This window comes from Columba livia, chromosome 2 (assembly GCF_036013475.1).
Source record: "Columba livia isolate bColLiv1 breed racing homer chromosome 2, bColLiv1.pat.W.v2, whole genome shotgun sequence".
Taxonomy (NCBI): Eukaryota; Metazoa; Chordata; class Aves; order Columbiformes; family Columbidae; genus Columba; species Columba livia.
This window is the reverse complement of record NC_088603.1, coordinates 19,076,056-19,097,957: the sequence shown is the minus strand read 5'-3', so window position 1 is coordinate 19,097,957 and position 21,902 is coordinate 19,076,056. Positions and strand designations below refer to the sequence as shown.

Genomic DNA, 21,902 nt, shown 5'->3' with positions numbered 1-21,902 from the left:
CTGGCCATGCTGTGCTGGATGCACCCAGGACACGGTTGCCCTCTTGGCTGCCAGGGACGCTGCTGGCTCATTTTCAACTTGCCATAGACAAAAACCACCAGATCTCCTTCCGCAGGGCTGCTTTCCAGCATCTCATCCCCCAGTCTGTATGTATAACCAGGATTACCCCATCCGGCACTTGTTACTGTTAAACTTCATGTGGTTGGTGATTACCCAGTTCTCCAGTCTATCTCTCTGTGAGGCCTCTCTGCCCTCAAGGGAGCCCACAGCTCCTCCTGGTGTAGTGTCACTGGCAAACTTAATATACATTCAATTCCTGTGTCCAGATAATTTATAAAAGCATAAAAGAGCACTGGCCCTAAAATTGTGTTTTTAAATGCAAAGGGGTGCTGTGAAGTTTACAGTTCTCCAGTTTTGAGTGATCAGGGTACACACAACTTGCGACTCTGCACATGGACATTTTCAGAGAGCAGAAATAATATTTGTGGTGTGAACTGGATCTACACAAAAATAAAATTTGTGCTTTCATATCCTTTTTTAGACAGTAGTAGAAATGGTTCATAGCAGCTTGTCTTGTGACATCTGGAAAAAGCAGGTTTTAGACAATATTAGTACTACGTAAAATGAAGAAGAAATAATTTTGAATAACTGCATTCCATGTGAATTTGTCTCTCATGCTAAAGAGCCACATTTTCTCTTTTATGATAAATTTCAATGTATCTGTGCATTTTGGATTTCTAATAACAGACTGGAAACCTGCAAAAATTGAAAATCCGTAGTTTACTGCTTTTCAAAGCCCCATGAGCTTACACATGGCAAAAAAGTCAGTTATTACTATAATACATGTAAGAAAAATCCTGACTTGTAACAAGCTGAAAAATACTCGGGCACTCAGTCAATATATTTCTATTGTTTACCTTCCCACAGGTCAGTAATAAATGGAACAATGTCCGCTAACAAGACCGAGCAGAGCGATGAGATCACATATACCTCCCGCCTGGCAGCACTAAGTGCTATGGAAACTATTTTTCACCTTCCTGGAAAAGAATAACAATGTTTTCTAGATTTTGAGTTTGTGTTCCAGTTGTTGGACTTGATGATCTTAAAGGACTCTTTCAACCTAAACGATGCTACGATTCTATGATTTCAAGTGAAAAACTGCTATGAAATAGCAGTGCTTTGAAATTAGCACTGAAAAAGTGTTTGAGGGAAAAGCTGTCTTTGAATTGACACAAAAGGTAAAATTTTAATACAGTAAGATGCTAAGTGGCAAATTCAGAGAGGGGGAGTATTTCCTGGAAAGCAGAAACTTATGTAATCAAATAAACAACCATACTTAATGCAATACTACAGCTAAGAGGACAAACACAGCCCTAGCATGTATAGCAAGAAAATCAGGCATATCCACAAAAAGGGTATTTTCTCCTGAAATATTTCAGCATAAAATCACTAGAATAACATGCACGCACATTAAAACAAACAAACACGCTGCCAAAAAACAAAACAAAACCAAACCAAAACCAACCAACCAAAAAGTATCATAGAATGAATTTAAGACTAAGAAAAGAAGAATTATTTGAGACCTGGAAAAAACAACTTATAGTAAACTAAGGTTTGTAACAGGAAGTAATAGCTTTTATTTAATTAACAGCGCAGTTCCCAGTGGGAGAACATTTTTCAGAGAAGAACTTTGACCTTTCAGCCCACAACCTCAAAGAGACCACAAAATACCTTCGACAGCTGAGCCTGGGAACGACAACTCAGAACTGCTGTATGCACTGGAAATCATGGAGTCGATAAAATACTGGCCTTATGGCACATTATAATCTTCCACTGCAGCTGACCTTCAACTCATTTATCAGTGTTCCACACCTGATAATTTGCTTTCTTATTTTAGCTCAGAGGAATTCTTAACATTTTTATCTGCCCCTTTGGTCACAGGGCAGGTGATTATGCAGCGCGATCACTTTTTTCTCCCAAATGGCTTGATTGCCATATTAGGTTAAAATTAAGAATTTCTCCTAATGTGTACTTAGCTTTAAGTTGGCTGATTCTGTTCAGACCAACAGAAGGATCCACATGCTTGAAATTCTATTTCTTCCAATGACATCAATTGCCTAGTATTAATTTTCTGTTATTAATTTTACCTTCAAGCCTTGTCTCATTTACAACCTACAGCGTTCCACTGCTTTACAGCAGGCTCCCAATGTATTAGTTTAGCTCAAAGAAGCTTCAGTAATGACTGAATGATAAGTAAATATGCAACCATATGGCAATATAAATTTGATAATGGCAAGCTGCTCAATGTAGTAGGCAAAGGTATTAAAAAAAGGCAACAGCGAAAGGCAAAAAGCTATCCAAATTCAGAAGAGAAAATTAGGTTCACCGTGGCAAGATTTGCAGAAATTTTTAAGGAAGCAATTCAAAAAGGCAGATTTACCTAAGTGTTGTAAAGCTCATTGGAGGTAAGCAGGTAGCAAGCTTAAAAGAACAAACTTTTTCCCATGTTACCTAAATATGAGACTCCCAACTATAGGATCTTGTGGGACTAGAGGCGTAACTGGAGTTACAAAGAGGTGACACAGACATGGATCACGGTTCTAGCAGTGGATGTATTCAACATGATAGTCCAGATGTTACCTGGATTTTGGAAGTTTCTGTTCTTGCTGTGTTTCATACAACCTTTCCCTAATAACATTTCAGTTGTCTGCTGCTGAAGACATGATACAAGTCTAGATAGACCTTTCATCCCACTTAGTATGGTTGTAACGGTGGTCTTACAAGTGGAGAAAATACATGGAAATTGGAAATGATGGAAATACTTTTATCTTTGAGTCCCCACTGGTGTCCTGGGTTCCATCCTCTCTCCTTAGATAGAACTATTCTTAAACTATTTGGGGATATATGTAACATATCACTAATTAAACCAGCTTATAAAGTATGTATGGTAACACAGTTGCTGGAAAAGGTGAGATCATTTATACATCCTCTTCTACAGATGAAGGCATATTCATAATATTAATAAATACAAAAGACTAAAAAAAGAGACACAGCCTTTTTGGTTTTGTTTTGGTTTGGGTTTTTTTGCTGGCGAGGTGGGGGGGCTATGAAATAGTGGATTTTCATTTCTTTTAGTTCAACTGCCGTTCAGAAGTCTGTAACTTCAGTTAGATTATTTCCAAAGACACCTTCTTTTCATGTATACTCTGTATTATTTGACATACATAAATTGATAATATGATTCTTCGAACTGAATTGCTAATGGATTATCAGTTTCCTCATCACACCAGCTTTCTGAGCATTGTTTTTGGGGAGCCTCAGGTACTACTGGTTAAGTAAGACATTTGATGACAAGTTAGGCTTGAAGAAGTAGTGCAATAGGGCTGAGGAATCATCCGCAAACAAAGGCTAAACAATAACACATCAAGTTCCAGTGAGGAGGTGCAAAGGAAGCTACAAGAGCTGCTCTTAGAAGTGAAATCATTTTACAGTCTGCACAGAAATGAAAGCCACATACACATACTTCATCGAGATGTTGGAAAATAATATGTAAGACTTTTGAGAAATTAGACATCTGAGTAAGAGCCTTCTACAGGGTTCTAAAAAACGTCGTGAATGTGTGATTAGAATCTTTTTGGCTGGGGTGATCCACATCTTACGGTGTTCCTGAAAGAACAGATATCGTATCTCAAAACCTCTTTACAAACATTAATGATAATTTTTACCCAAATGCGCATTTTAGCTTTAAAGTAATTGAAAACTAAGCAGCTACTTAACTATGAAATCAGCTACTGAGAAATTTTATGTTCACCACTTACATCATTGAAAGAGATTTTGAAATTATATTTTTTTCTGCACTGAAATGAATAGTTACAAAGCATTAGGGTCTGAAGCTGTATCAGGACTCATTCTTCAAGTACCTTTATTAATGATTCATGCCACGGTAATACTCATTCTTGCCTCTGTGACCTTCTTCACAGAAGAAGAATTTCAAATTGTGGATGACTTTCTTCAGGTTACAGTTTGGGTCTGTATGCTAACTCTCCTCTCTCAGAATATTCCTCCTTTTTTGTGGTTTGGGTCATTACACATTTTTCCCGGGCTTATAATATTTTTATAAACAAAAGCATATTGTAGAGATGTACAGAGGAGATATTCTTCCTTCTGAAAAACTATTATCCTTAACAGCTTCTTTTTAATTAGCTTCTTTTTTTCTTTTTTAAGCTTCCTCAGGGAAAAAAAAAACACATTGTTACAGAACAGCATGTTCATGAGTATACTCAGTAATCTTTTTTTCCAATAATAAGTGATTAATGGAAATGATTTAGCTGTTCACTAGGGCTAGCCCTGGTTCCAGGTATTGTTACTTAATGAAGAGCACTTTATGATCAAAATATTGGAATCTTTCGTCTGCAGGTTTCAAAACTGTTTACATTATTGATGTTTTTGAACTTTGCAGAAACTTAATGGAACTTACATTCCAAATCCATGCTGGCACTTTTGAAAACATCGTCCACGATCATTAAGTTAATGGGACTTAATCTGGCATATTAATTCTTCAATATAATTACAATCTTTTCTTACCAAATACTCCGAGCAGGCAGAAGAAGCACCAGCTCACTTAAAAGCAGAGAAGTTGAATTCTATCACTACGACTTGAACATAAGACCTATGAGGAGAGGCTGAGGGAGCTGGGGTTGTTTAGTCTAGAGAAGAGGAGGCTTAGAGGTGACCTCATCACTCTCTGTAACTACCTGAAGGGAAGTTATAGCCAGGTGGGGATTGGTCTCTTCTCCCAGGCAGTTAGCAATAGGACAAGGGGGCATGGGCTTAAACTCTACCAGGGGAAATTTAGGCTGGGTATTAGAAAGAAATTCTTTACAGAGAGAGTGGTCAGGCATTGGAATGGCTGCCCAGGGAGGTGGTGGACTCGCTGTCCCTAGAGGTTTTTAAACTGAGATTGGACATGGCACTTAGTGCCATGATCTAGTAAATGGACTAGAGTTGGACCAAGGGTTGGACTCGATGATCTCTGAGGTCTTTTCCAACCCAGTCGATTCTGTGATTCTGTGGTTCTGTGATTCTGTCTTCCACTAATTCACTCAGTGACTTAGGATGGTTACTAAAGCCAGCACTTTTAAAAGCCAGCAGCTAAACTAAGGTACCAAAAAACACCTCAAGGAAAGATTTACATTGACTGTAGGAGGCTCTGAATCAGTCTGCAAATGGCTGATTAGTAAAATGTGCTGAATACTTGCACTAATTGCTTAAGTCAACAACAGATGGAGGAGTTGGCATCCGTGGACATAAGGCCAGTCCTTCATATATCCAACTTTAGACATGTACGTATGAATATTTTAGCTGAAGGTTCACATCCCAGCTTTTCAATCAGTAAAATAAGTCTTAAGGAAATCCCTTTCTCATGTGTTACAGTGAAAATGCTATTTAATTATTCATACCTCGGCTGTGTCACAGACAACCACACAGACAAACAACCGCCCAACATGTCCTTTGGGCAGGTCTGCTCCCCTGGCAGCCCCAGTCCTCCACACCCAACCTCCAGTTCCGGGCTCCACTCTGCTCAGCAGGCCCCGCCTTCCCAAACCAGCCCCTTCACACCTGCCCCACATCCCAGCTCCTCACCCAGCCATCCTGAGCTACCATGATGCCCAGTTTGATCCCCACGGATCTCCCAACAGCCACATCTTATGTCCTGTTCTATAGCTGGGAACAGGAGGGTTGTGCCAATGAGAAAAGGTCACTGGGATTTTCAGTGTAAAAGAACAATTTACTTCATTTTTGGGGTAAAATTTTGCTTCTCTCTCATATGTGCGTGGACACAGACAAATACGCAGAAGTTCTGCAAAATAAAAGAACGTTTTGCCCCAGTGAATTCAAATAATACTAGAAAGCTTATATCCAGAATAGATATTAGTAACTGAAACATGGAGAAAATTTGGGATTGGAAGATGGGGAAGGGAAGCTGGGCCTGGAAGCTTAGAAAGTGTTTGGACTATCAGGGAGAGAGACGTGTCAGGTGAGATGAATAGGTGCACTGCCCGTTCTGCCTGTGAGGCAGGGAAACACATGCAAAATCATCACAGAAAAACAGGTAGCTCCAGTGCTTGAATATAAGAAAGTAGCAAATGAATTAATGTTTCCCAAAACATGATTAATGCTCTTGTGATAATTTGGAAACAAACAAACATCCAGCAGGATTATTTAGAAGTGCAAATTGAGGACATATGTATCACTAAAATATTCTGAGTATTACAGCATTTTTTTCATTTAAGTTCTAGTTGCATCAAAAACTATTTAATATTAATGAAACATTTAAAGTTAAGTTTTTGTCTTCTTTTTTTTGTGTGTCATAGCACAACAAAATGAATGAGTTTGCTGGTGCTATATTTGAGTGCTTTGAAGAAAATGCTATTATTTAGTGCCGTCTAATAAGAGAGTAACTGCACATACAGTACAAATAACAAGTATTATGTTGTCTTAATGCATAAGTAAAGAATCCATTTCTGACCATTTTCCACACAGACCATTTGCCTAATGAAAACAGCCTTCCTTCCTCTTCAAAGTACTGCTTTGTACTACCCTGCTTGGATGAAAATAGCCTTTTCACTGACTCAAACCACTCTCTTTCATTACCACAATGTTCAAGCGTAGTGCAAAGGAAATTCAGTCATACAGCCAGCCTGACGCTGAAATAAAAAAAACCCACCCGTTTGTTCATCTCAGTGAAAGGTTCCACAACTGAACCTTGTACGGTAGGCAAATTTGTACTAAACTCCTCGTATGCTGAATTCAACAGGGATACTCAACGTGCAGTTTGCTGGTGTGCACCCACAGGAAAAACAAGGCTCCAAGACAGAAACAAGCTCAGGAGAAGCATTCCAGCACAGATTATGCCCACAATCCGGCTGGTGGTATGTGTACAACTATTGGGAAATGCAATCGGAAAGCAATGGCATTACAGCAATTTAATAGAGATTAATAAATTTGCTTGATTCCAATATTAGTATCTGACAGTCCATGTGCAAAATTATGTAGCTTTTCTCAAGTGTTTTTGGTGGATGTATTTTCTTTCTTAAATTTAAAATAAACAAACCTTTCCAGTCAGCTTTGAAAGATCATCTGCTCCCATTATCTGCATATCTTGCATAGACTGATCATTCTGAAAGAAGAAAGAGAGGACTTTTTGAATTTTAATATAACCATATAAAAAAGAAGTAGAAACATGTTAACTTTTTTGGATCTTTCACAGTCTTGGTTACAAACACTTCCTAATGCTTGTTAGTACAGGTGTACGACAAAACAACGCTCCCACTTGTTCCTGTGGCTTCTATCATCTCCTGGTTGTATTTTAGCTCACATCAAGCTCCAGGCTTTACTGAACTAGAAGAAGTTACCTCTTTCTTTTTAAAATAAATAATGTTCCCATGCTTGCTATTCCTTAATATGACAAGTGTTGAGTAATGTTTTTGTCTCTTTCACAACGGGAAGACAAAAGCATCTCAACACTTGACCAAACACCTGTAAGCACATTCATTTTTTGGAACAGTCTTTAGAAACACAGGCAAAGTGTGCTTACATCTGTCACCCACACTGAGAACTCTGCTATTTTTGAAGAAATTCACTCAGTATTTTTTTGAGGGTGGGAAAGTTTTGCAAAAATTATGACTTGTTATCAAGAATAGTTTCAGCATGCCATACAGTTTCAAGAATTTTGGTTTTGCTTTTTCAACTAACTCAAAGATAAAATCACAATTCAGTAAAAACAAACACTGTATATTAGGTTGAACTAAATACTAAACCCAACTGAATAGTATGCTTTGATTTTCCTATCAGAAAAGGTTTGTTGGTGGTGGTGGCGGTGGTGGTTTGTAAATCAGTAAACCCTTTTCTTTTGATAAATTTGTTTTACAGGCATTTCTAGTACAATTTTTTTCTGATGGAAAATTCTCAACCAGGTCTAAGTTCAAATCATTAACAGCAGCATACAAAGTTAAGATCATATAAGGGAGGTTCACAGAAGCCCTACTTTTAAGGGAAGACAAAAGAGCCCTTAAAGAAGGTAACACATTGAAAACTATAGTCATGGCCAGACTGTACGAACTTTCCAGAGAAAGCAAGAACAAAATTAAGTGTATTGAATAGGGTATTTTTGCCAAATTGGTGCATGTGCTAATCTAATCTCCCTACCCATAGGAAGGCAGCGTTAGTCCCATTTTAATAATAGCTGTGGTACTACAACATGACATGGTAGTTTACTAGTAACATCAGGAAGCATCATCATTACAATAAACCGCCAGAAATGCAATACTTTAATACTTTGGTTTTATTTTATAAATTCAGTGCTCTGAAGTCAAATGCTTTGCCACAAATAAATAATGGGACAGCAGGACTTACAAGGCAGGTGGGGATTTACTGGACTAAGGGGTTCATGGCTCTTCTCCCGCTCCTGCACCTGCCCATGCTCACAGCCCCGGCCGCAGAGCCCAGGGGCTCCCAAGGGACCTTTCCAAACACTTGCTCACAGGCAATCCGACAATGTCAGGAGCTATTCGTGGTCCCCATCGGAATGGGTTGCCTAAATGAATACAGTAATTGTAGGTAAAGGTTGCAGGACTGCCCAGATGGCAATTTCTCCAGGTTTGCATACTGCAGACCCACCAAAAGGCTCCCCTTTTACTCAGACTGCACTCCCCAAAAAACTCTCACACCACAGCTTTGAAGGGGTCCTTAGCAGTCATTGCCCTAAAAGACAGTTTTTAGACCTGCCTTCACTTTTTCTGCACCGGATCTAGGAGCTTTAGATCCTTTTCATGCTGCTCTGATTAGTTTCCTGGGAAAGAGAACTACAGCAGGAATGAAGGTTACATCCCATACGTTTTCTAATAAAAGTTTCAACATTTCTCTTATTTTTGTAAAGAAAAACAGGAAGAGAGAGAGAAAGAGAGAGGAAGAGAGAGGAAGAGAGAGGAAGAGAGAGGAAGAGAGAGGAAGGAAGGAAGGAAGGAAGGAAGGAAGGAAGGAAGGAAGGAAGGAAGGAAGGAAGGAAGGAAGGAAGGAAGGAAGGAAGGAAGGAAGGAAGGAAGGAAAGAAGGAAGGAAGGAAAGAAGGAAGGAAAAAGAAAGAAAGAAAGAAAAGAAAGAAAAGAAAGAAAAGAAAGAAAAGAAAGAAAAGAAAGAAAAGAAAGAAAAGAAAGAAAAGAAAGAAAAGAAAAGAAAGAAAAGAAAGAAAGAAAGAAAGAAAGAAAGAAAGAAAGAAAGAAAGAAAGAAAGAAAGAAAGAAAGAAAGAGAGGAAGAGCAACTGATTTCCTCAAAAGTTTTTTTTTAAACTAAATAAAAAGTGCAGACAGAGAAAATGTTAAGTTCAGGGTTAAAAGCATAAGCCTTTTGTCATAGATCAAGACAGGTCACTCTTCAAAAGTCAGGGACCAACTCAAGTCACAACTATTATAAGACTATTAAAAGCAGATAATTTCTAATATTTACCACAGCCTGTGTAACCGAGGCACTGGCAAAATATTTTTTCATTTCCAAATGAGAAAGGCTGGAATTTCATTAACCACCAACACACAAGAATTACCGAAGGGGCAGTTTGCCCTTAGTTGCTATCATAGTTGAATAATAGAGAGGAAATGAAGCTAACAGTGAGGTGCAATGATTAATGAATTTATTTATTTTTAACTAAAAAAAATAAATTCTCTTTCAGCAGTCTTCACAGCAGCACCGTTTCCTTTGCATTTGGTATTTCTGGCTTCAGCTGAAAGGAAGATGCTGAAATAGCATCTTCATGCTGGCAGTTGAGCAAACACAAAAGCCATTGAGAGCCGGGGGATCAGAGATCACATCACTCTGCGTATTCACACACTGGTTGTTGTGACACAACCACACACAATTATGAAAATCCTCATGTTCTGACTGGAGAACAATTGCTGTCAGGACAGGGCTGAGTATTCACTGTGCCTAGAAACCATACAGAAAAATGCAGCACAGAATCCTCCAGCCAACACGCTTTCAAGAAATTTTGAAAATTACTTACATCATGCAGTAGAGGAATTCTATTGAAACAAACCAGATCATTGATTTTAATGCCATTTGTAACTATCTCTACATTCATCAATGAACTCATACTGTAAAATACATACCTGCCAAACAGCAAGACTCAATACCATGCTGTCACATTACCCTAATCATAATGTTCATACAGGTAATGTGCACACTATAGTTGCCATAGGAACCTCTCAGCGTTTTTTGCCGAGTTCTCACTTTATAAACTCAAAATAACACTGCACTAAATGTTAACTATGAAGTACAATAAATGCCAGGAAAGAAAAATAATCTGTTTCATTCAGTACCGATCACTGTCAGTTCAGAACTGCTTGTTTAATTTCCATGGTCTCAGGTCACTCAGAGCTTTTTTGTTCCTTTGGGAGTTGTTCCATACCTTGACAAAACTGATACGATTGAGTCTCTAGGACTTCTTTTAAATACAGAGACAAGAATTAAAAGTTCACTTCTTGTCACCTGAAGTTCCTCAGTACTTGCTTTCTAGCATCCCTAAACCCTATCAACACAAGTTTTGCTTGATACTAATGTCCCAGATGAATACATATCAAAATGATACTGTACTTCAATTAATGCAGCAGCACAAAATGTATTGCAGCTGTTTCTAACAAGACATGATGCATTGTGTCACATCCCTGTGCCTCAGCCCAAACTGTATTTAATACTGCATTTCTGGGTTTTTTCTGTGTTTAATTTATCTGCATTTTCTCAATCTTTTTTTTTTTTTTTCACTTGCTGTGTTGTGTTTTCTCACCTGTAGATCTTTGGTTTATAATTTTATTTCATTCAGACCTTGTCAATATACACCTTTAGATCTGATGAATACTCAATGAATGAAAGCAAGAATGTTGCTATTTCCACCTCAATTTTTCACGGCATAATAAAACCTTGATTTTCTATGTTGACTGAAAGTATAGATATTTAAATTCCATCTATACTAAGTCATGTCTTTTGAAATGGGTGGGGCACAGAATTATTACATCTCCTGAGATCAACACTTGGACATAGTTGAAGTTACAAGTAAAATGAGTTGGGTGGTCTCAGGAAAATTTATTATAAACAGCATTGCTCATCTGAAAATTGCACCAAACTGTGAACATCTGTTACTCCTCTCAAGAAACAGAATCTGGAATACGTTAGTACTGGGCTCACTGAAACACAGATTCTTTAATCATGGCAAAAAAAGTAGCTCTAACATAACAGTTTAAATGCATAACTAAATTATTATATATGGACACCAGGTCATTAGCACACATCTAGTCAGTATAGTCTGCAGAGTTCATATGGAATTTCTTTGAAAAACTGTGATTGCCTTTTTACCTTTTTCTCCCAAAATTCATTGGAGAAATTCTTAACAAAGTAGGATGTGGCCATCAGGCCTGTTCTACTTTGCTTTCTGCCACTGGAGTGACACAGCAGATTGGCAAGCTGAGGATTCCCACGAGGACAGCTCTTTCACTTCACACCATCATCCCATCTCCTACAACTGGGTTTTCCAGGAGGGTTTTGATCAAAAAAAAGTGTTTGACAGACCATCACTTTCAGTTGTCCCTTGAACCTCAAGCCACTGAATACAGTGTGTCCCTAAGGCTCCCCTTATCCTTCCCTACTGGCCCAGGGAAACAGCTAGGACAGAATTAGTGCCTGTCGGGTGACTGACTTGTACCCACAATTGGCAGAGTTTGAAAAGCAAGATTCAAGCACAACTTCACCAAAAGGTGTGATGCAACATTTCCACTGAAGTAGATTTCAGTGTCCACATTCCCTTTGGGCTCACCTTTCTATGACAGTCTGTGAAGACTGTCATTAACTGCACAAGATCTTTGCTGTTTCTGTTCTCATTGGGTCACCCATGACCTTGAAATGTGTTCATGAAAGACAGGATGACTCTGTTCCTAATTTAGGTATGTGAAAGTTAAGACATTTAAATCTACGCATCCTGGGCTTCTTTCATAATCAACTGAGAAAACAACATAGATCATGTAAATCTTCTATTTCACCAAATGGGAAAGCTCCAGCAAATAATTTACACTCACACATGTAACTGTGAGATATCTGAAGATAGGTGAGATGAATCCCAGCTTAAGAGATGAAATCAATATTTTCTTTCTAAAAACCTCACTGAACACTCAGAAAGAAATTATTTTCACTCACATTTACCACAAGCATGTAAGCAGCAATTATCTTGACTATTTTCCATTAGTAACATCCTGCACTATCCACTCAGGCTCTGTTTTACACAAACGTTTCACACAATTCTCCTTGGTATCGCTCCAGGATAATTTGCTTGTATGGTTACTCGAAGGTGTCATTTTAATCTAGGTGAAATAGATCTGGGGAGAGATTTCAAAAGATACAATCAATCTAATATTTCTTCCAGCTTGTGTCACCAAAAAAATATTAGCAACCAGTCTTTGCGGATTTTTTACAAAAGTATTACGCTGGATAATTAATAATAATAGCACTGGACGGTTAATAGGGGTCTACATGCTAAACTTCTTGGAGCAGAAATACAGGGTTTAGCCACTGAATAATGAAAACAATTGGGTTTCATGTGTGGGGAGTTCATGATCATTGAGAATGGAGTCTCAATGAACCTCAGTAAAACAATAACTTGCTTTTGATGCTGGAGAAAGGACAGCAGCTGAGCAGGCTGCACTAACAGTACCTCTGAAGGTGATCTGAACTGCTGCATTTTGAATGCCACTGAGGGAACAAGGTGGATGGCACTAAAGCCAAAGGCAAGATGACATTTACCAAGATAATGAATGATGGGGATTTGAACAAAATTATTGGTAGTTCATACGGTAAAGAAAAGCTGAGACTTTGAAACATCGCATGGACACAATTGACTTATGAAATGGATATAAGTTTTCAGAGACACGGCTACAATGCACTGCTGCAACAGAAATGGAAAATGACAGAAAATCCAAGCAGAACTGTATCTGTGGCATACAAATTAACACATATTATAGATACGGTTTTCAATTAAGAAAAAACATAATGCTCAGATAAAAACAGAGCAGATATGACAAGAAATTACTTTCAAGTTAATAGCTTTCAAAAATGAAACCACAGAAGCAATGTCTCTCATTCAGCTTTGAAACAGAGAATCATTACTTCTATGTGACTTAGCTGCAGCAAACTGATTCATAATATAACCAAGCTTTCTGCACTTGAAAAATAGCACTGCGGAAATTAAATGCTGGTTTTGGCAGAGTTTAGATAGATGTATCTGCAATTATAAAGACTTCTGCTTTGAAATGATATACTGTTCAATAATTATAATATCTTTTGCTACATTACCATGGTCTATCATCTCAGACATGAACATAATAATTAAAATGAAAATGTCGATGTTCCAGTTTGGATGTTGACACCTTAGTATGGAATGTATTTGCTTTGCAGCCTGCCTCCTGAGAAGTACTCCAATATATGAATATGTTGGTTGGGGAACAGTCAGTACAGCATCTACATCATCTGTTAACCTATTTTGACTACAAGGTAAAGTCGAAGTGCAATATAAAATATAGGCTATGAAATTATCCTCAGTATATCAGCAGCACTAAGAATAACATGTATGGAGTGTTAATACAGAAGATGCTGTACTTACCCTGTTTCACCAAAAATAAAACAGGTTCTTATATTAGTTTTTCTCCAAAATATGGGGTTTTTTACATGTATAGCTGCTTGGACACTATTTAAATTGACTTTTTTAATGAACTGTAACTAGGGCTTATTTTTGGAGTAGGGCTTGTATATTTCAAAAATCCTGAAAAATCATGCTAGGGCTTATTTTGGGGAAAACAGGGTATGAGCAACATACACTTGAACGGATACCATTTTGGGTTTCTTCTTTAAAGAACACCAGCTCAGAACAAAGAAGCTCAAGAGCGCAGGTCAGAACATGGACTGTCATGGTTTTCATACCAGGCAACTAGATTGACTATTCAGGCTTAAGTAGCAACATTCAGGGGACAGCTGGTAAGTACTGTTGATCTGGAGACCTGTGCAAATGAGTGAGAATGATATGGATCACTTCCTAGTAAAGACTGGAGAGCTCCCCTTCCCTTCCCTTCCCCTGCATCAGATGTGTAGCAAAGGGCAGCCTGCAGCCTCCAGGGCACACCCACACTCAAAATAATCAAGTGGCAGGTCACTGATATATTTGTAGGAGGTGCTTTGAATACCTTGCAAACAAGCCAACAGTGCTGAACCAACTGGAAATCAAATACAGTAAACTGGCATACTCCGACTGTCAGAACATCGCCTGTCCTGCAGGTACATTTGTACTGAAGTGCTGGCGATTTCATGTGCCTCTGTTAGCTTTAAAGCTGCCTCCCTCAGCTGCTGGGCAACCACATTGCTGACTGTGCTGCACTCAGACCAGCCTTTGCCAGGAACTGGGTAGACCAGCCTATTGCCAGGATAACTTGCGATAGTAAATTTTAAACTGGTGTAGGTATTTCTGTCTGAGCTCTAGTTACTACCGTGTAAGACAGACTTTACTTCTCTGTGATTAGATCTACAATATAACTAATATGAAGATTTCACTTATTCTTTATTCTTTTTCTTCCTTGTGGTTATTCCTGAACTAAAAGCTCCAACACACAGGTTTGGAAGCACTTCACATTCAGGCTGGTCTATCCAGTTCCAGGGAAGGCCAGAGTTCTGCCGTGGGGCAGTTGCTTTGGACAGAGAAACACAAACAACAAACTCACTGCCAGCAGGTCCTCCTCAGCAGCTGACCTGGGGTAACACTCGTGTGTTTCTTCCCTGCTGTAAAAGCAAGGAAGATCATTCAGCTTAAACAACAGTCAGGGTAAATGTAAGTTATCAAACTTAATAAATTGGATTGTTTACAATCATCTGTTCACACATTCAATAATTTCTGTGTAGCAGAAATGCTACACAGACTCCTGCATGCCTTCTCTGTATTGAACCCAAAGAAAGTAAGGTGTCTTGAAACAGATGCTAGAAAATTAATCTCCTATAGGAGCTGCTTCCATGGAGATTCTCTGGTATCTGATAAAGCATAAACTGCCATTGAAGCCTTTCCTTTCTGATCAAGGCATTTGGAATTGATCTCTCTTGTGTGTACTCTCAGACACCAGCAAAGGTGAACTCACATGCAATGTCAATGCAGTTAACACAGGCTAATACAGATTACACCTGCAACTAAGAACGTATTTTCTAGGGGCACATATTAAAAGCTGTAAATGCTTTACACCCTTTTGTTTTGCTGGAAGCATGTGTTCAACACTATATTTCAATGTATTAGTAAGTTCTGTAGATACACGGAATAAAGATATTTCAAATATTTTCAAAGGAAGAAAATATTCTAAAAACATGAGTGCATACATGATCTACCCCTGTGATTTTATTGCAGGTAAAACTTCCCTTAAAATCTCTAAACAGAGATATGATTTCAGTTATATTGGCATAAACATAAAGTAACTCTACTGGAAAAGAGCCAAAGTGTTGTAAACTGCAACAGAATTTAAACCAGTTAACTTGCCTAGTAAGGATTATAGGCAATAAATTATTTCATTTTTTCCTTTCTGGTTTAGCAATTAAGGTTTGTATATCGGCTCGGTACTGGTTCAAGGGGTTATTTTGTCTAAGAATGAGACAGTAAGATTGCGGCACCACATGTAACCATATGGCACAAACAGTGCCTGTACACTTAAAAGGATCAGCAAGAACTGAAATCAAGAAGATGTGATACCAAATGTTTTCAATCATACATAAATCAGAAACAAAACCCAGGTTAGTTTCAACAGAGTGTAGTCTGAGCTTTCCCTGTACTACAACTTCTTTTCATTCTATAAAATAACATTTAGAACATAGAAATAAAATCTGCATATGTTCCAGGATGAGAACAGGTATGAAAAATTTCATAGGGCTGTTCAGTCTTGTGATGTGAGGTTCACACTTCATCTCCAGAGATGGGAGGCAAATAAAATTTAAAACTTACAGACAAAAGAACAATTTAGGAAGTGTACTCTCTCAGGCATTCATTTTGGACTGTCAGAAGGCATTACTAAGGGTGTCCACCTACACTCTTGGGCTTCTTTTCTTCCTCAGCTCTCAGAAGACCACACAGTAAAGAGTGTAGGGAAAATCCTCTTCCTGTTACTATGCCATGGTAATGCAAAAATTGTAAGGGACAACAGGCATGATATAAACAACTAAACTGGACTCAGCTAGGAAAAGGCCAGTTTGGGTTCAAGTCCATGTTACCTGGAATATCTGTCTTGAAACCAATTATTGTTTCAGATTAAATGCAAGACTAGAAGTCATGTTTCCCAGCATCAATGGAGGGTCTCAGCTTGCCAGATGGGACACTACTAGATCCATACGTACCATCTTATCTCATTTTTTAATTGTGTGGTAAAGTATTCAACAAAAGTACATGAATATTGTGAAAGATCATATGGTGAATTTGTAGCTCTGCACTAAAAGCCCCGACCCTTGTGGGGCACAAGACAAATCAGCTTTCTCTAGACCAAGCACAAAGTACCAACCTTCTGACCCTGACTATCAGCAGTTCCTGGGATTTGGGGAGTAAAGGAAGGTAGGAGAAGTATCTTCAAATCTGTCAAATAGCCGCAGGCTGAGAAAATAGATAGATAGGTGTAAGCAAATTCACAAAAGATGAGACTGATAAAGCCCTCAAATGCTTAGTCCCTTCCAGCAATCTGGAGTTTAGTGTACCATTGACCCTCACAACTCGGTAGCACTCTCTTTTATACCGCTATGTTTAGTCCCTTGGCTAGTGACAACTTGGAAACTTTTGATGACACATCCTTTGATAGTTTTCTTGCAAGGTTATTTTATAGTATCTCTTCTCTATTTAAATATTCTGGCTGTCAAATAAGGAAGGGAAAAAAATGTATTTGTCACAGAGATAAGCACTTTGATAATACAGTACTTCTTGTTACTGCTATATTCCTTTCAAGTAACCTTTTTGTTTTATGCCTTACAGCACCCCTGGGGTGTGGCACTGCATGAACATTGCACATGCTATGATCTGTTTTAAGAAACAGCATTTAAGAGATGCCAGCAAAAGAGAGTCATAGAATTCCTTGGGAAAATTAGAACCCTCCGGCTTCTTTTAATTAATTTTACCACATTTCAGATCTTTATATAAAAACCCACACACTAAATAGTATTATTAGCATCCAAATAAGTAATCAAGGTGATATTTTTCCAATGCATAAACATATCACGCTATTTTCAAACTTGTCAGATCTTATTTGCACAACAGGATTAGCAACCACTAAGTTCTGGACCTTTCTAATACATAAGAGCCCATCTCCCTGTTGCTGTAAAAATCTGTGGAACAGACCGAAAATATGGACTAGTCTCTCCGAATGATGACGTATAGTATTGCCGCAAATGTGATAATTTAGTAGTAGCTTGCTGTATTTTTGGTGGAATATGAAACAAAAACTAAGCCTAAACTTCAATTTTTAGGCTTTGTAAAAAACCACTGCTTTCCAACAAATACTGTATCCAGGGGAACTTTAGAATCCTACTCTTTGAAAACATGACCTCTTGAATGCTTTTCATGAAATCCCTTGATGCTTTAAATCCGTTCTAGAACTGACCAATTTTAAAAACGTCCACAGTCTCAAATGTCAAGATGTTCCAGAAGCCTGGATTGCTTAAAAACCCCAAAGATTTAAGCTCATTAAGAAAATATTTTAAAAAATTAAGACAAATGAGCTTCAGATCTAAAACTCAATTTATACATAGTAGCTGTACCCTTTGTAACATACTGTAATCTAAAACATTTATTTCAAATTAGAGAACATTTTTCAAAAGAAAACATTACAGCTTGTTAGAAAAATGTGACCTTTGGGGAGACAAATTTATCCAGAAAGAATAGAAAATACCTCTTGTAGAGTTTGCGTTAGATCTGAAGTCCAGAAAAACAGAGTATCAACCTACAATACAGGAAAACTGTAAAATTTTTTCAGTTAGAATAAAGAATTCCGCAGCTAAAGATCACAAATCAGTATACAGGAAGGCAATAACTAAGTACGGAACAATAAATAAAAATGAAAAGTATCTTGACGGGGAAGTAATTTCTTGCTTTAATATGCCCTATAAATGCCTAAACCAAATATTTTGATATTGGAGAGCTGTAGCGCAGCTCAGTATCCCTCTCTCTTCACTGCCACATGTTCTCGTTTTGTCCCCATAGCAATCAGGCTGCTTCCTACTCAGTTCTCCCCCGGTTGAGCTGTTTGGTTCCCCCAAATCTTTTACATGTGAGTCACTGAAACACTTACTCATACTTAAAAAAAAAAAATCCCGAAGAATTTAGATGGTGCTAACATATTTAAGTGGTGTGTAGGTGTCTTATCTGATGCATTCAGCTACAGGGATCACTCCTCTATGAGTAAGCTTTACATTACAGATGAACTTGATAAACCGACTGTATGATAAGCTTATCACGGTCTTTCCTGAACTATGCCCACAAATTAATGCCTACTTATATTATTAGTAACACTCCAAGCCCCTAAGCAGTGTCCAACAGGAAAATACTGTTTTACTTAAAGAAATAGCTTTCTTCCTCCTTACAATCAAGACAGCCTTAAGGAAGAGATGAATTTAAGCTCTCGTATCTCGCAACTCTGCCATCACATTAAGTGGAAGCTGTAGATGTCTAGAAAGGAGCGCATCTGTCTCCAGACTTGAGAAGTTCCACAACGCTGAATCCTAAGGTCACATTTTACTACACATAGTACAGCCCTCTTCAGTTTCCCTTAGAACACCATGAAAAGCAGGTTGGTTCTCAAAAATCACTAGGGTTGAAACATCCATGCTCCTTCTGTCACCGCTGAGTAGCATCTCTCAGATAAAGAAGCAGGGGTCTGAGGCTTGCCAGGCTGCACCCTTGGTGATGAGGATCCCTTGGCAATGGGCAGACTTGTTTTCCAGCAGCGTGCCACTCTCCCTGTGGCAGGCGCTACCAGCACTGGCTGACATGCACACGTGCATCTGGGACAGAGAAAATCAATCTGGCAAGCTGAAACCATTGAAACAGGAAATTTCTGGTAACTGGTCTTGTCTGGGCTGAGACAGGTTAGGAAGCTGCTGAGGAGCAGCTGAGCTGGCAAGTAGGACTGGCACTGCAGTCCCTGAGGGACGAACCAGAGCCTGCCTTCACATGCAGAAGCAAACCAGAGCATGTTCCTCACCTTCTTAACCATGTCTGGCCCTGTTAAGTTCCAGAAAATAACTGAAGCATCAGAGATATAGTGAAAGCACCAGTGCCTGCTTAAGACTTGGGAGTATCTTTGGCTTGGAACTGAAAAGGACCTTTTGTTCACTTGTTTTAGCAGGTCTGAGCATTTCACAGAGCTTTCACTCAAAAAGATACAACTAGTTTAAGATGCAAATGCCATTGTTTTCCATTCACAGACATGGAAAAGTACACAGAGACAAAATCCCTTTGGCAATTCTAGGAGTAGATTTCTAGTCCCAAATCCCTCATGTTTAGCTTGCCCATAAGACATTGATTTTGCCGCACAATCCACAATCACTAGAACACATTTCTGAGAAAAGCAACAACTTTAAGGTCTATATACTTGACGCTGGTAGCTTCAGTGGACTAAATTAATATCATATTTTTGTTGTCCGTTAGCTTCTAAAAGTATATCATGCTGTGAAATTCTCTGTACAGGTGTTTACTGTATACACAGCGCTGACTACAAGCCATGCATCTGAAAAAGGTTAAAAGAATATATTTGAGTTTTTGAATGTCTAGTACACATACAGGCTCTCTCCAAAATAAATAAATAAACCACATTTTCCCTAGACTGAAGCTATTTATTTGCATGTCAAATTGGCAATCCCCACATAATTTGGAGTTCACTCAGGTGAAATTCTTGCAGAATTTGGGCTTGAAGTCATTCTACCAAGTAGGCTCCCATTTGTAATTCTTCCATAGCTAATCAGCATCAACAAGATGAGATGGTCATCAGCAAAGCTATGTGCATGAAGCAAAATAAAGGGAACTCACAACCTGCCCAAAAGAAAGCCTCTAAGCACAAGAGTTAATGTGAAAGAACTAAGTATATTGCTTTCGTCTCAGGATGCTAATTTTTCTCAGGAAATCATAAGTTGTGTTTTCATGACACACAGGCATGGAGGTAAACAACCATTGTAACCCTGGTGTAGAGTCTGGGTCATTAAATGCAAGCAATACACTTAGTTGTTTCTTTTGTGTTGGTAAATTAATAAAACCATTTTGAAATTACTTGCTTTTCAGGGTCAGGATTACAACATGTTGTTTTCAGATGTAAAGTTCATAGTGATCTGAAAAAAAACAAGTTCCACGCAGTAAAATTATACCGAATACGTTATTATGGAAGGAACATACATTTTACACCATTCAGTGCTCTAATTATAGTCTGATGCCTCATGCTGTTGTTTTTTATGATGTAAGTATTTAGCAGCAGTGTATGATAAGTAAAACTACGTGACAGAAAAGTAAATTATTTTACTACATTTACCAACAAGGTTTCAACTTACTCATTATAAAATCCCTTTGTTTCTTTATTTTGACAGTAAAGATACTTGGCAAAACTATCTATTGAGATTACTTTATATAGTAAACCCATTCAGATTTCTACTAAACAATGCTTGTTTTGTTGCTTCTTTTGGAATTTTGCAGCACTGATTGTCCTGTTTGTGCCAAGATTAATAACCAGCAGTTGTAAATATATTCCAAACAACTGGAGGCTGAAGAGGAAACAGATCATATCAACGGATTTGTTTGTGAACAGACTTCAATGCAACCATTGTGCATTGATTACGATTCAGAGGTCACATTTTTTTATTAGTTATGTTCTGGAAACCATAAATAATGTATTCATTTTTAAAAACTTCATGAATTGACCAAATCCACATAATCTTCTAGAAGTTTCTTCCAAGTGACTAGCAAGTTCAACCATATTTTCAATATGATCTTCAACAATATTTTCTTGATCAGAAGACAAAAAATGCACCTCTAGAATCCATAATTCAGATATTACATGGAAAACACATCAATATTCTGTAATAATCTGAGCTCAAAATGGAATTAACAACTATATTAACAACTATAATGTATAACCTGATTACCAACAATTCATCTGTTAGCCTCTTTCAAAGTGCACTGCACAATTTCACAATAACAGAGACGACTGGTCTTCTGCCACTTCAGTCCACACAGGAATAACCAAAGAAATCACAAAAGTCTTAAGGAAAAGTATCAATCTCACTCCTAGTTTAGCTCACCATGGTTTTCACTGAAAAAAGCTATGCCATCGAGATTCACTTTCCTTCCCTGAAATGTGAGGTTTACTATCATACTTTCTGTGTAAAATGTAGTAATTAAGAGAATTAAATAGACAGCTATGTATAACAATATGGGAATACTAAACTTTTCACAAGAACAGGTAGCAATACATGCAGAAAGCACACTGGTCTGCCTCATAAAACCGTTCGGTGTTTTAACTCTCTTGTACCAGCTGCCACCACCAGTTTCAACAATGACTCTTAGCATGAGTGTTTCAACTTTCAGCTTTCATCATCCGTCCACTAAAGAAGTCTTAATTCACACACTTATTTACATTCTCTTCTACTTACAGTTTCCGGAGAACTTCTCAAGAAAGTCTCCAGACTCAGCATACTTCCTCTACTTACAGAAGAATAGTTTGGGCTGGAAGGGACCTTCTAAGGTCATTCAGTCCAGCCCCCTGCAATGAGCAGGGGCATCTTCAACTAGATCAGGTTGCTCAGAGCCCCGTCCAGCCTGGCCTTGA

At 38.2% G+C, this 21,902-nt stretch overlaps 1 protein-coding gene across 6 annotated transcripts in view; it reads right to left on the bottom strand.

Annotated features, from left to right (window-relative positions):
* The window catches only part of PRTFDC1 (phosphoribosyl transferase domain containing 1), a 46,644-nt gene that overhangs the window by 12,383 nt on the left and 12,359 nt on the right, over positions 1 to 21,902 (bottom strand). For 2 of the 6 annotated variants that reach the window (XM_065050776.1, XM_065050775.1), the window contains exons 4-5: positions 7,115 to 7,180; positions 1,614 to 3,666 (exon numbers count right to left, since the gene is read on the bottom strand). The exons of 1 other annotated variant lie outside the window; for it this stretch is intronic. In XM_065050776.1, coding sequence (XP_064906848.1) covers positions 3,481 to 3,666; positions 7,115 to 7,180 — 252 coding nt within the window. In that variant the 3' untranslated portion in view covers positions 1,614 to 3,480. Of the gene's footprint in view, positions 1 to 1,613; positions 3,667 to 3,687; positions 5,861 to 7,114; positions 7,181 to 21,902 lie in introns of those variants that run through there. 3 more of the 6 variants (XM_065050774.1, XM_021285337.2, XM_065050777.1) reach the window with 2 other exon arrangements.